The sequence below is a fragment of the Acartia tonsa genome, chromosome 2 (assembly GCF_053477335.1).
Source record: "Acartia tonsa isolate MP-2025a chromosome 2, ASM5347733v1, whole genome shotgun sequence".
NCBI classification, from domain to species: Eukaryota; Metazoa; Arthropoda; class Copepoda; order Calanoida; family Acartiidae; genus Acartia; species Acartia tonsa.
In genome coordinates, this window is record NC_137261.1 from 22,846,538 (window position 1) to 22,859,877 (window position 13,340).

At 33.9% G+C, this 13,340-nt stretch overlaps 1 protein-coding gene across 1 annotated transcript; it reads right to left on the reverse strand.

Annotated features, from left to right (window-relative positions):
• Nucleotides 1-132: 132 nt before the first annotated feature.
• On the reverse strand, nt 133-13,105 carry Spt5 (Transcription elongation factor subunit Spt5). Its single transcript, XM_080149424.1, has 22 exons — nt 13,041-13,105; nt 12,422-12,482; nt 11,837-11,963; nt 11,313-11,383; nt 11,000-11,112; nt 10,448-10,548; nt 9,935-10,013; nt 8,871-8,950; nt 8,326-8,483; nt 7,741-8,051; nt 7,158-7,395; nt 6,654-6,779; nt 6,077-6,205; nt 5,587-5,694; nt 5,048-5,142; nt 4,529-4,661; nt 3,864-4,028; nt 2,851-3,472; nt 2,392-2,522; nt 1,898-2,004; nt 1,568-1,691; nt 133-1,222 (listed from the first exon to the last, which is right to left on the reverse strand). The coding sequence occupies exons 1-22, from the start codon at nt 13,103-13,105 to the stop codon at nt 1,139-1,141; spliced, it is 3,228 nt and encodes a 1,075-aa protein (XP_080005550.1). The 3' UTR covers nt 133-1,138.
• Between the last annotated feature and the right edge of the window lie 235 nt (nt 13,106-13,340).

Consider the following 13,340-nt stretch of genomic DNA (forward strand, 5'->3'; position numbering starts at 1 on the left):
ATAATCTCCTCGGGTGTGTAGACATTTCTTCAATTAAACTTATTATTAATGAGGCCTCTAGGGGCAAAACAGCTAGTTAGTAATATAACGACATGTTTAGTCGATTTGCAACTAAAAAAGTTCAACTAAATATTCTATAAAACAATTTATTACCAAAAAAAAAAATGATACAGTTATAGTTAGAAAAAACTGGCCGATAGTTTTTAAATAAGCAAAAAAAATAATGTGAAATATGATCGTGTGTTATGAATTATACTTTTTACTTATTATTAGATAAATATAACAGAAAAAAAATAACAAAGGATAGATTTACTACTTAATTGATATAAATATATGTAATACAATACAAATATCTTTTAATTTTGAATAAAAAGAAAAATTAAATACAAAGACTTTTTTTTACCTCTTAATGGAAAAATAACTTTAAAATATAGGAGAATTTTTTTCAAATCTACCATTTTATTTGATAAATATGTATCAAACAGGTATAGGTTACATTAATTAAAACTACTTCTTTATTTACAAATTAATATCCTTTTTTTTAGGTAAACTTTGTTACATCCTTTTTTACTGGTTTTCTAAATTAGAAAAACACTACATCGATAAAAATTTACTACAATGAAATACAGGATATTAAGAGGAATTCATTAATAATGTGTTTTATACTTAAATGAAAAGGGATCATGGAAAGAAAATGAGGTAACAGGATTCGTCGATTTTTCACAGTAGCTTTTGATTGGCTATTTTTAGTTAGGTAAATGTTGATTTACTCCGCAGGGTTAGGAAATGTCCCCGCCGTAGGGTAGGAGCCTCCCGCTGGGAATAATAAGAAAAAATTACTGTGAAACTACGACGAAACCCGCTATCCATAAAAAGCAACACGAATATTATAAGAATATTAGATAGGGAAATCCCTCTATCCCTGATATATAATGAAAAATAACAACTATATATAAAACGCGGAGAAACAGAGTCATGGCACCTGAAAAAAAAATATTTGGCGCCAATTTTTTCAGTGAAGAAAATATAGTTCTACTGCATCTCAATTAAAACAATATAATTTTCAAAAGGCGACAAATTTTTCCTTTCAATGCCATATCATAGTTATTTTTTTTATTCTCTTGATTAAATGTTTTTCTTAATCATCAGATTTCATTTTGCAAAGGAATTTGAGCTGTAACATTTTTACATCGCCAGAATTGTCCAATTTCACCACACCCTCCTAGAAAAAAGAATAGGTAAGCATACAAAAAATGACCGTTTTACGCCAGGGGTATAAATAACAAATAAATTGAACAAAAGAAAGAAAAAAGGTCGTTATTATAACTAAGACAAGAACAGCTGTTGGTTTTGGCTTATTAAACGTGCAACAATTAGACGGCGAAATTTTTGTTTTGTTTAGATAATTGAAATGATACCTAGTTTGTTTAAATATCTTGCTAGCAGATAATGTTATTGAATTAATTTTCATAATTAAGTTGTCGCTAGAGAACTAGTAGACATACAGTCAGACATTCCCTTACTATACAATTGGCAATGCTATAATAAAAGGAAAGCTTTTGGTAACCTGTGAATCAATAGAAAGAAGTTGGCCACTCTGGTCCTTATCTTCATCTCCCAGGATTACTTTCACCTTGTCACCGCGAGAGGGCACCACAGGCTGCAGGTCCACGCCAGGTATAGTCACTACTCTATTATATTAATATTATTATTAACTACTAGGGGACACCACTAGTATCAGATCTAGGTATAGTCACAACTTTGTAATATTAATATTATTATTAACCACTAGGGGACACCACTAGTATCAGGTCTATGTATAGTCACAACTCTGTAATCAGAAAATAGACATAGAGTTTATAGAAACAAATAAGATTGCATCAAATAGAGTACTAACCTCTCTTCATCATGTAGATACACAGAGCAATGGCCCGGAATAACTCCCCTGACCACGCCAATCTGTCCACAAAGATTATTGTCCTGGTGACTGTCCTTGATGACAACCTAAGAAAATAAACAACAATGTAGATTGTAGATTTTGTCCAGATTTATAGAGGGAAGGCAAAAATCACAATTTCTATTCAGACTATAACATGTATCTACTCTCAAAAAGATATGTATCTTTACTATTTAAAAAAAGAGAAGAGGTTATTTTTGAAAACCAATATTCAAGTATCTACCTAGTACCTTTAGTTGAAAGAAAATACATTTTTTCATATACAGTAGAACTCTACTTTTGATGGTAAAAAAGTCTTCATTACTTATAAATTAAATGTTGTTTATTTTTCTGTAGTGAAATAGCAATACATCTATCTGTAAGGACTTTTACTGTCCATCATTTCTTGATTAAGAGTTTTGGACACTTTCTAAATCAAACAAATAATTCTTTACCTCAATATCAGGAGAGTACCAGTCCTGTCCTGCCAGCATATCCGAGTCGCCTCCGCCTCCACGGGACGGGGTGGATGGATGGTACGGGCTGGAGGCGTTGCTGCTGGATCCAGGAGTCATGGGAGAGTAACCTAGCAACATATATTAGTAAATAAGATTTTCAATGTTTTTTGAATAATGACAAAAGATAAAGGAAGTTACTTATATAAGGAACTTGTATCTAATTCCTAACTACTCTAAAATGAATCTGAACTATTCTGGTGGATAGAAAAGACTATTTTAGTTGGGAATAGACCTTCTATTTCAGATACCTAGATATTTAATGTCGACGACTATTTAGAGCTAATTAAATCATAAGTTTTATAAAATCATGTAAAAAAAATTATATACTAATTAGGCAATAATAAAAATCATTCGCAGGAATAACAACTATTAAAAGAGTTAGTACAAAAAATATACCTGGAGATGGCGCTGCGTAACTTGGTGATGGAGATGGCTGATAAGCGCCACCAGGAGACGGTGCATAACTGTTGCTCGGCGATGGCGAGGCTTGATAGGCCGCTGATGGCGAGGGCGACGGCTGGTACGGCGAATAATCCTGTGGGTTGTAGACACTGCCAGGCGTGTTGGGTGTGTACGGGCCGGATGGGGATTCTTGAGAGGCGAACTGGGACGGTGTTCCCGGATTATAATTGGGACTTGGGCTTGTATCATCAAAATTATAATCTTCAAAGTCACGATTATGGGCAGGTGTGTTGCTAACCGTTGGATCCCAAGCACCTGATCGTCCTGGCGTACGCGAACCATCCTCTCCGTGGCTCGGCGTCATGCTGCCATAATGAGGCGTGCGTGAACCATCATACATAGGAGTCTGACTGCCGTACATGGGTGTACGGCTGCCGCCGGGCGTGGAAGAACCATACATAGGCGTGCCTGAGGCCGAGTGCGACGGCGTTTTGTTGTAGCTGGACATTCCACCGCTGCTCTTTCCAGTACTGGCAGGCATGATACGAGAACGGTCCACGGAGATGGTTTGACACTTGGCGTGCAACTCTACACGAGCTGTATCTTCTGTAGCATCCTAAAGCAAAAAGGGTTGGTTTTAGAGATTTAAGAAATCCTTATATAAGAGTTACAGGATTTATGTCTGTCTATGTGTGTTGCAAATGATCTCACTAACAGCTAAACATATGGTTCTTTACTATAAAGCTTCTTATAGGTACACTGAAGCTATATTGGGAGAAGGAACCACAGCCAACTAAAGATATATTGCCCAGAAAAAAATGCAATCCTCAAATTTTTATTTTTATTTCTATTTATACTAAAGTGGAAAGTGATGGTCGACTTCGCCCTCCCCCCATCATAAGTGCCCGAAGAGGCCCTTTGGAGCGTAGCCACTTGTATTAGATGATATAAATTGTGTTGTGATAGGAGTTTTGTATCGATTTCGAAATCTAAGAAAATTAACTTACTTTAACAATACCAATATGTCCTTTGTAGGGACCTTGTGTGATCTTAATTGTAGTTCCAATAATCCCTCTATCCCTGCTGACTTGCCCTCTGCCACGCCCCCGCCCCCTAAAACCACCGCCACCGGCACCTCGACCTCCCTGGCTTGGATGGGCGGGTGATGTAAGCCTGATTCATACCAGGGATAAATGTATAAGTAATAAGCAAGGAAAACCATTATTTATAACTTCAGGAAATACACTGTGAATATTAGAAACACGCAACCGTATCTGCTGCACAATATAGGCATTAATAAAACTTGCCAATCTTTTATGAAAGTTTGATAACTGTTAAAATAACAGCCTATAAGTGACACTGAATAAATAGGGAAAATTTTCACCTTATTTTACTCAGGGGCTGACATTCAGCCAATTAATTCAATTTGAAATTCTCGTTAAACTTGTTTAATTTTATTGATCCAACTGAAGGGAAGTGTGTAAGAAGGAGGAGAAATAAGGGGAAAGGGTTGTTGGGAAATTTTCACTTAGAGTTGTTTGGCTGAATAGCATTCCCTAGTCACTGATTTTACTCAAGTCATACCTACATTTTTTCTTTTATTCGAGCGTCTTTTTCAAGTACATAATATAATTTACATTGTTCGCCCATTTTACTTATAATTTTATCCTTTCCTGGGTGACATAAAGCCTGGCATACCGCCGACACCTGGCGTACTGCCGCCTCCAGACGACGCCTTGCCGCCGCCGGCAAGTTGCAAATGGCGGCATTTACACACAAAAATACCTCCGTTATCTAACATCATTCTAAAATATATCAGAGTTATAATAAATAAGGAATCTAAGTACAGCTTTATTATAAATCCCCAATAAGATTATTTAAGATAGTCCACTTCCATGCCCTATTAATAGGATTTAACCATAGAGGAGAATTAACAAGTTACTACTGCATGGGGCAAACCTACCTAACTTAATCAATTTAAGTTTAAATAAAAAATAAGTGAGGGTAAAATAAAGTCTTTTTGATTACTGGATTCTAAACTAATTTAAAGTGATTTTTTTTTCGTTTTCTGTCCTGTTTGTTCTCTTAGCAATAGCGAAGCAATTCTAAATCTAAAAATGCTTTTTATTGTTTATAATCAAGGGTTTCCTATGCCTTAATATAAAAATACATGTAAATAATCTGTTTTTACCTGGAATGCAAGAAAGCAAAGTTTCTGTATAGATGTTTAATTTCTCCCTGACGACCAGAATGAGGTCCGTCGATACATTTCACCACGTCACGTGTCTAAAAAAGAAAGATGAACTTTTCTAAAGATTTAAATTCTAACAAACAAGGATGATAACCATGAACAATGAACATATGAGTAGCGAAGCTTTTAAACATAAAAAAGAATAGCCAATTAAGCAATAACAGACAGCCTGATAGACATATTGAGTTGTAGAGTAGATGTTAAGTGGTGAAATTTATCTTTAAACAAAGTAATTGCAGTCCATCTTTGTTCCCAGCTAAGAAAACTGCTATTTCCTGATAAAATTTCATGTATTCCAGAGCAGTACACTACTAATAGATCAGGACAATAGATAGGACAACGAATATTATAGAATAAATGCTCATTGATTAGTAGAATCTTTACTATAGCAACAGAGGGACAATTTTTATCATGTAAACTTAGCTAACAGGCAGACATTTGGAATCAAAAGTATCTATCTAAAATTTTATTTTAGTTACCTGAATCTGATTTTGTTCGCTGTCTAGCGCTTTCACATCTTTGTGTGTCCGTTTACGTTGTAAAGCAGCTGGCTTCATACTGACAACCTTTCCATGCATGTTCAGAACCTTAAATACATCGATTAACAATTTTATTAAGCTCTAAAGTGCATTTAACGAGTAAGGGTAGAGTAGCGATCCTTTAAATATTTTTTTAATTGAAAAGCTATGAAGAATAAAGATTTAGAAAAGAAAAACGATTGTTAATATAAGTTATAAGAATATCTTGAACCACTAATATTTAACTAAAATAATCGCTATACTGATTTGATCAAAATAAGATACATTTCAAAGATGCAAATATCTCAAAAGTTCGAATTTCACGTCTTAATTAACATTTGCATAAGAACACATTAGAAAATCTAAATAACCTTGAAAAAAATGCAAAGGGGTATCCAGTAAAATAAGAATTATCTGTATCCTAATCCACAACTGTAAAAGTAAAGTTTACCTGAAAATTATCCTTCTGAATCTGGACAATAACACCTACAGTTTGTGAGTCAATAGTAACAAGATCCCCGAACTGGAACTGTCCAAGGCTGTCCACACCGGTTGCCATGTCGCTACACAGTTGCAGGTCCTAAAATAGGGTCAGGTCATCAGCTTAAATATATATGCAATGATATTAGAAGCCTGGCTACTTTATTTCTTTTTTATTTACTTCAACTATCGTACATCCGCCTTTCAAAAAAAACTTACGAAATTGGTTTAATGTTTAATTTAAATCACTAAAAACTCCCCTTAAAATTCGTCTACAGAATATTTTAAGACACCAGCTGTAGCTGTGCCCCTACCATTTTATGTTCCGTGTTCAAAGAGGGCAAGCTTTGCTTTAACACTCCTCTTGTGTGTTTTAGGAGGGATGTAGAGTAGACCTTGTCAAGGATGTTGTAGAGTATTGGACACTCAGGGGAGTGTATCTACCCCACTAAATTTCGCACGCCTCTGGTTTAGTAACTAAAACATTTTAAAGGAAAAACTATAAACCTTTACACTTAAAATTCATTGTCTGAAACAATATAACATACCTTAGGTAAAGTTTTGAGTTCATGCATAGTTAGATCAGAGAATAGGACAATCATATTCTCTTCAACCCTGACAATAAGTCCGGTATCTCCCTCGTATCTGCCACCAATAACTCGCACGTGATCTCCCTGAAATAATAAAATTTATCATTCAATATCAAAGTGTAGGACTATTATCAGGATGGCAAGGACAATGCATTGTAAAAAACATTGGTTCTCAAAGTTTTATGAACTCCTTTCCTCTTTTATTGGTTTAAAACTGTTTGTATGTACTGTACTTAGATCTCATTTGGTTGGTTGATGGAAACTTTTCATATTAATCTACAGTAGGGGTCATTTGTTTATCATTATTAGGGAATGTCGATGTGCCACAATTTATCTTCCATTTCATTATCCCTTAAAATGAACTACATAACATAAATGCAAGTTCGTTTCTATTTTATATTTGTGAAGTTTTAATAAATAATAAACATCCTTGTTATTTAATTTAAAAGAAAAAAATGTAACCTGCTTAAAATATTTTTTAAGATCACTAGCTTGAAAGTGCAGTGGCTCGTCCTTAAGATCTTCATGCTTGGGCTGGATAGTGATCTTACTGCCGTCCACGGCCATCACCTTACCCTGCAGGTTCTGCAACTCACCCTCAACCACAACAACATTGTCGCCAGTGCTGAACTTATGGGCAAACTCTTCCTTGTCACCAGCTCCGATATCAATGTCTAATCCCTCGGGGGTTTCTTCAAATCTGCACGAAAATATTATTGAATAATAAACAAACATAAAACAAGTAGCAACGTGTATACCTAAGTAATTTGAATAAAGCTCAAAATGAATATGCTATGTAATGTATCAATGGCTGTTCTATGCCTGCTGAAAGTTGTCTTTACTGTTCTTAAAAATCAAATCATATAGAATAATTGTAGCTTGTTATTGCTTTACTGATTAGTTCCAAATTTGTCCTTAAAAATGCAATTTAAAACTCTAATCATAAAGTTATTTTGAGTTATTAAATAATCTTGAAATATTTTACATAATTGATTTTATTATTGGTAAGTAATAAATGAAGCTTTGTAAAATCAGGAATATTTACCTTTCTAACTCGCTGAGAGTAGGTTTAACTCCCTCTGCTAAGATAGCACTCATAACAAAATTCTTGAAGAGAAATCCCTTGCGGGAATATCTATTTCCCTCAAACAAATAGAAGTCACCATCATTACTGATCTCTCCACCGATGGCGCGAATCTTTTCCGGATCGAAAAGTTTCGACGGCGGACGTTTGAACCGCTTGCGCTTGAGATCATCGGCGGCTGTTGTACGAAGCGCTCCGCGCATGCGAGCGTAGTCGACGCGCGGCAGTAGACGCAGAGATACCATGTTGCTTGGCACATCCACATAATCAACCTAAATATGGAATCGTGGATTATTTCATTTAAGACGAGTCTGACGGTTTAACGTATATCCTGCCCTTACTAAAAACATTTAATGTTTTGCAGAATCTATACCCTGCATGAATTAGGTTCATTTGTTGCATTATAAAATTTTATTACTTATTGTTACTCGAAAAAAAAATTTTGTTACATGAACTTTCTTAGCTTTTACATTATGAATCTTGTCATTCTTGTTATCTAGTCGAAAGTACACTCTTTGGAGGGATGGATGAATAAGTACTGCTTACCTGAGCTAAATCATCCTTGAAGACACCTCTCTTGATCCTGACCCACTGCTTGGGCTTGAGCCCGACCTGCTCCTTCACCACCCTCATCACGTCAGTCATCTCATTCAATGGGACCATCTGCTGCTGATAGATACCCATGCGCAGGTTACCAATTCCATCTAGTAATACATTTCATCACATCTGATTCTATTCTCAGTTCTGACGCTTTCATCCCTAATCCGTTGGTAATAATTTTTTTACAGAAGCGCAGCTACTCTAAAACTAGTGTATGTGTCTGTTCGTACCAACGAAGATATTTATGAATTGGTAGGTATACAATACATTTCCATTTATAATGCAAAGAAAAAAACACCAATTAATAAAATCAAATGCCATAAATCCATAGTTAATTACCAATAGATGTCAAATACTTTTAAAAATTAAGATTTTTCTCCATCAGAGTTGTTTGCTTGTTTTGGCTTCTATCTACTTTGGCAAGTTTTAATTGCAAACTTTAGACTTTAAGAAAATTATATTTCATAATAATTAGATGTTAAAAACCTCACCAATGGCAGCCTTAACATGAGACTGTTTGAATGCTTCAATGTAGATATAACCTCTAACATGTTCAGGAGCTACCACAGACCTAAATTAGAATTAATCTCATTATCATAATTTGATTATAAAAAAAAACAAGGATGACAACATCCATAAGTAGCGAAGTTCAAAAATTATGATTAGACATCTGGAAAAATGATCTTTAGAGTATGTTATAAAAAATTTCAATCATAAAAATCACGAAACCTTTTAAAATTCCACCCATTTATCTTGAACAGGAGTTAAGAAAATCACAAAAACTTTAAAAACTATGAATCGATCTAGCACCCCAACTAATAAGGGTACCGTAATTAAACTTGATGGAAATATGTAGAGTTTAAACTTATTCAATCCTGAAATTTTCAGCTGTCTATATTGCATGGGGATCGAAAAAATCAAGAAAACCTAAAAATCTAGGAATCGATCTAGCACCCCAACCAATAAAGGCATCTTAATAAAACTTGATGGAAATATGTAGAATTTGAATTTATTTAATCCCTGAAAATTCCAGCCATTCATCTTGAACAGGAATTGAGAAAATTGCAAAAAAGTAAAAATCTAGGAATCTATCTAGCACCCCAATTAATAGACAGAAGGACAAAACAATGTACAGAATAGATGCGCACATGTCATGGTAATCTTCACTAAAAATTTCAGCTGTCTATCTCTAATAGGAGCCGAGAAAATCACGTTTCCCTCATAGCGTTACTGACTGACTGACGGACAAAGTGAATTATAGAGTAGCTTCGCTACTAATAAATACGTTGATTCAATTAATAATACAACCAAATAAATTTTTATTATAAAACCTCTATAAGTTTGATGAGCAAACGAATAGCAGAACGCCTTTATAAACTTTAGGGTAATAAAACTTGCATGGTGCAAATTAAATAGATGGAGCGATTCGCGCAAAAAAATATTAGGTTAGATAAGAAAGTTAAATCTAGACCTACAAAAAATGAGCTACAAGATGAATACAATATCTTTTTATACTAGATTATTTTTTCTAGTAGCTTACTTATCAATAAGATACCTAATAAGAAGTGGTTCTTGTTCATACTGGTAAGCCACCATTTTCCTCATCAGGTGAAGCACAGTTATTTTCTCCTCACCTTGAATTAGAAATCAAAACATAAGTAATGGACATACTAGATATAAATCATTCAAGTTTCATTTATTATTAAAGTTAAAAAAAATTAATAAAAAGGATTTAAATCAGGTAATAAGTCACATACCTATTGATAAAAACAAAACAAAAATATTGTAAATTTTAAAGTTGAGTCATTTTTTAAACGTTTCTAAATCACATAAATCTGTAAATCAAAAACGGATGCATTCTGATTTATCTTTTTAATAAGAGGAAAGAAACCGAGATCTTAAGGGATAAGACAAAGAACGACAAATTAATTTACATCCCCCAGTGTCGGTAGAAAAGTTTGTATACTAAAAGTTTGTAAAAATCAATCTGAATTTAATTTTTTTTAATGATCCCAATGTTTTAAAGCAAACCAATGCTCATAATACGTTGGGTACCAGTTTTACTGACCTATACGACACTTGACCATCCAGAGGTTGGGATCCTTGACCTCGGGCAACAGGGTCTGTTGAGTGATCTCATCAGACATCTCTTCACCTCCCTCTCCGAATCTAAAGATGAAAATATTAGCTTTTAACCTAGAAGTGCCCATCAGACCTTCCTTAATTAAAAATAAGGGGGGAAGGGAAATTATTTATAACTAACACTGCGGAGCTGCCCAGTATAACCTAACCTAACCGGGCCTAAAATAATCTACAAAAAAACTTCTGTACTAGACTAAGAAATTTGAGAGAAACATTTGATCATATCTTCCAATTTGCTAATTTTAAGGACGTAGAAATAAACGAACAGTTTTTTTTCTGTGAAATATAGTTCTAGAGTTTTCCAATACTTGAAAAGGATGTTTAGGGAATTGGTGGGATAATGCAAGGACAACAAGCTTTACTTCAATATGCGTAATATATATATGAATAAAGTTCCTTAAAATTACTACTATAATATTTTTAATATAATTAACACTTTCTTTGCCATGAATAATCATTATTAAAAAGGATTTCTTACCTAGCAATGGCTGCTTCATCCTCATTATATTTGTTACGATAATAATCCTCAATAGCAGCCTCATCCAACTGGTCCTCATTCATACCCAGTCTGTCTCTCTGCCTCATTTTAGCCTACAAATTATCAACATGAATATATTTTCTTTAAAATGTGTTAACAATAGCAGCTTCGTCTAAATGGTCTCTGTTTTACTGTTATGGGTTGTAAACAAAGGTTAGTGGGTAGGAATAAAATAGTAAAGTAAATTATTCAATTCATTAAAAAGCTACAACTAAATAGCAAGATGTCTATCGATCCGCGAGGCGTGACTTACCTCGATATCCGCAGCTGTTCTACCAGCCTCTTCAGCCTCATTGTTGGGGTCCAGGGCATCATCATTATAATCTACATAAATAGGGATAAAACATTGTTATATATCTAGGCTAAAGGTTGTCTAAATTTTTCGTAAAAAGGTTCTAAAATCTAGGATTTTTCAGCATATTGATCTTAGAATGTCATACCTTGCAAAAACAGATAAATAATAAAATAGCTTATGATTTTAGTAGGTTCAATTGCCACAAGAAGAGGGCGGGTGGTTGGAGGCGTCATTTTGCACAGGCCCTATTTCTACCTAACCTTTCCCTCTCCCCATGCTAAATAGTCAAATTCTTATACAAGATCATATAACAAGTCACAGGGTTGGTAGTCTGTTAGGAGGTAAAAAAAATACTCAAACTAAAAACTCTCCCCGTGCTAAATATTAAAATCCTTGCAAAAGATCATACAACAGATCACAGGGTTGGTTGTCTGTTAAGAGGTAATAAATAATCCAACCAACAACTCATCGCACCAACTGACCTCTGTATGTGTCGTCATCTTCATCATCATCATCGTCAACATCGGCCTCCTGGATGATGAAGTCAGAGGCGTTCACTCGTCCTCCTCGCTTCTTACGCGGACGGTCATCCTCCTCGTCTTCCTCCTCCTACAAAGAAGACATTTGACTACGGCAAGACGACATCTCAAAGAAAAGTTTACAATTGCGACATTCAGAAGTTGAAAATTTCTGATTTTAAGTAAAACTACTTTAGGTACCTACATAAACACAAAACTGAAGCCCTTTTTCTGTTCTTTAGTCTACAACTCAAAAAAAGTAACATTTGATTAACATATGAGTGAGTTTTAAGGCTTAAAAACAGTAGTAGAACGATAATATTCACTAAATATGTGTATTTCTTATTTAAAAGAACTATAGACCAATTTTTTAAAAGTTAACATAAATCTTTATCGTTCTACTACTGTTCTTAACTTAAAACTCACAACCTTTACGGATTTTTAGTGCAACCTACTCCTCCCTTTATTATGGTGTATATTGCATTTGTCAACAACCCACTTCTTATAAATATAAGTGTAAATACGTGATGTGTGTAATTGTGTACATACCTCAGAATCAAGAAGATCCTCTCCCTCTGGTTCTTGTTCATCTTCTACTCCTTCATCAGACCTGTAATGTTATTCAACATCAATGTTATAAATAAGGAAACTGGTATAATTCCTATCTAGAAGCTTAAGTAAGATTTAGGTAAAATTGCTGGCCTATTTTTTAACACATTTTATAAATGTAAAGATTACAACAAGTTATAAAAAGAAATAACATTCTTGCATGGCCATTGAAATATATCATAAAGGTAGGAGTAGGTTGTGCTAAAAATCCGTAAAGGTTGTGAGTTTCAAGTTAGAAACAGTACCTAGTAGAACAATAAAAATTTATGTTAACTTTTTAAAAAATGTTGTCTATAGTTCCTTTAATTATTGTTTTAATAAGAAATACACATATTTAGTGAATATTATCATTCTACTATTTTTAAGCCTTAACACTCACACCTTTACTGATTTTTAGCGCAACCTACAGGTCCCTTTTTTCTAATCCAAATCCTTTCCGATGCATAGTTTAAAATTTCTGAACCAAACTGAAAAATCATGTATCGTTTCGTATCAGAGAATTTTACACGAAAAATTAAAAAAAGGGTTAATACAACAGAAAAATCAACATTGATTCTACCTTGGAGATCCAACAGAACTTCCTTCGCTGTCAGACATTTTTAGTTCTGCAAAAAAATTCATCATGATTAAGAAAGTCTCAATATATTACAATATAACAAAATATTACTTTTAGAAAGAAGTAAATACAGTATTTATATTTTTACTTTAAAAAAGAAAAATTATGTTTTCTGAATTAATTTGATTATTATGCTTCAAAATACATAAAAAAAGAGAACTGAAAAGAATTTGTTCTTATTGAGTTTATGACAGTTATGGAATATGGTATCACATATATATTGTAAAATTCTAACAAAATTAA

Excerpts from the sequence above, each read along its gene's own strand:
- Spt5 (XM_080149424.1), bottom strand. The coding sequence starts at position 13,105 with ATGATGAATTTTTTTGCAGAACTAAAAATGTCTGACAGCGAAGGAAGT. Across the intron at positions 2,523-2,850 it reads TTACGCAGCGCCATCTCCAG|GTTACTCTCCCATGACTCCT; the intron begins GTATATTTTTTG and ends ATATGTTGCTAG. Across the intron at positions 2,005-2,391 it reads GGTACTCTCCTGATATTGAG|GTTGTCATCAAGGACAGTCA; the intron begins GTAAAGAATTAT and ends TTATTTTCTTAG.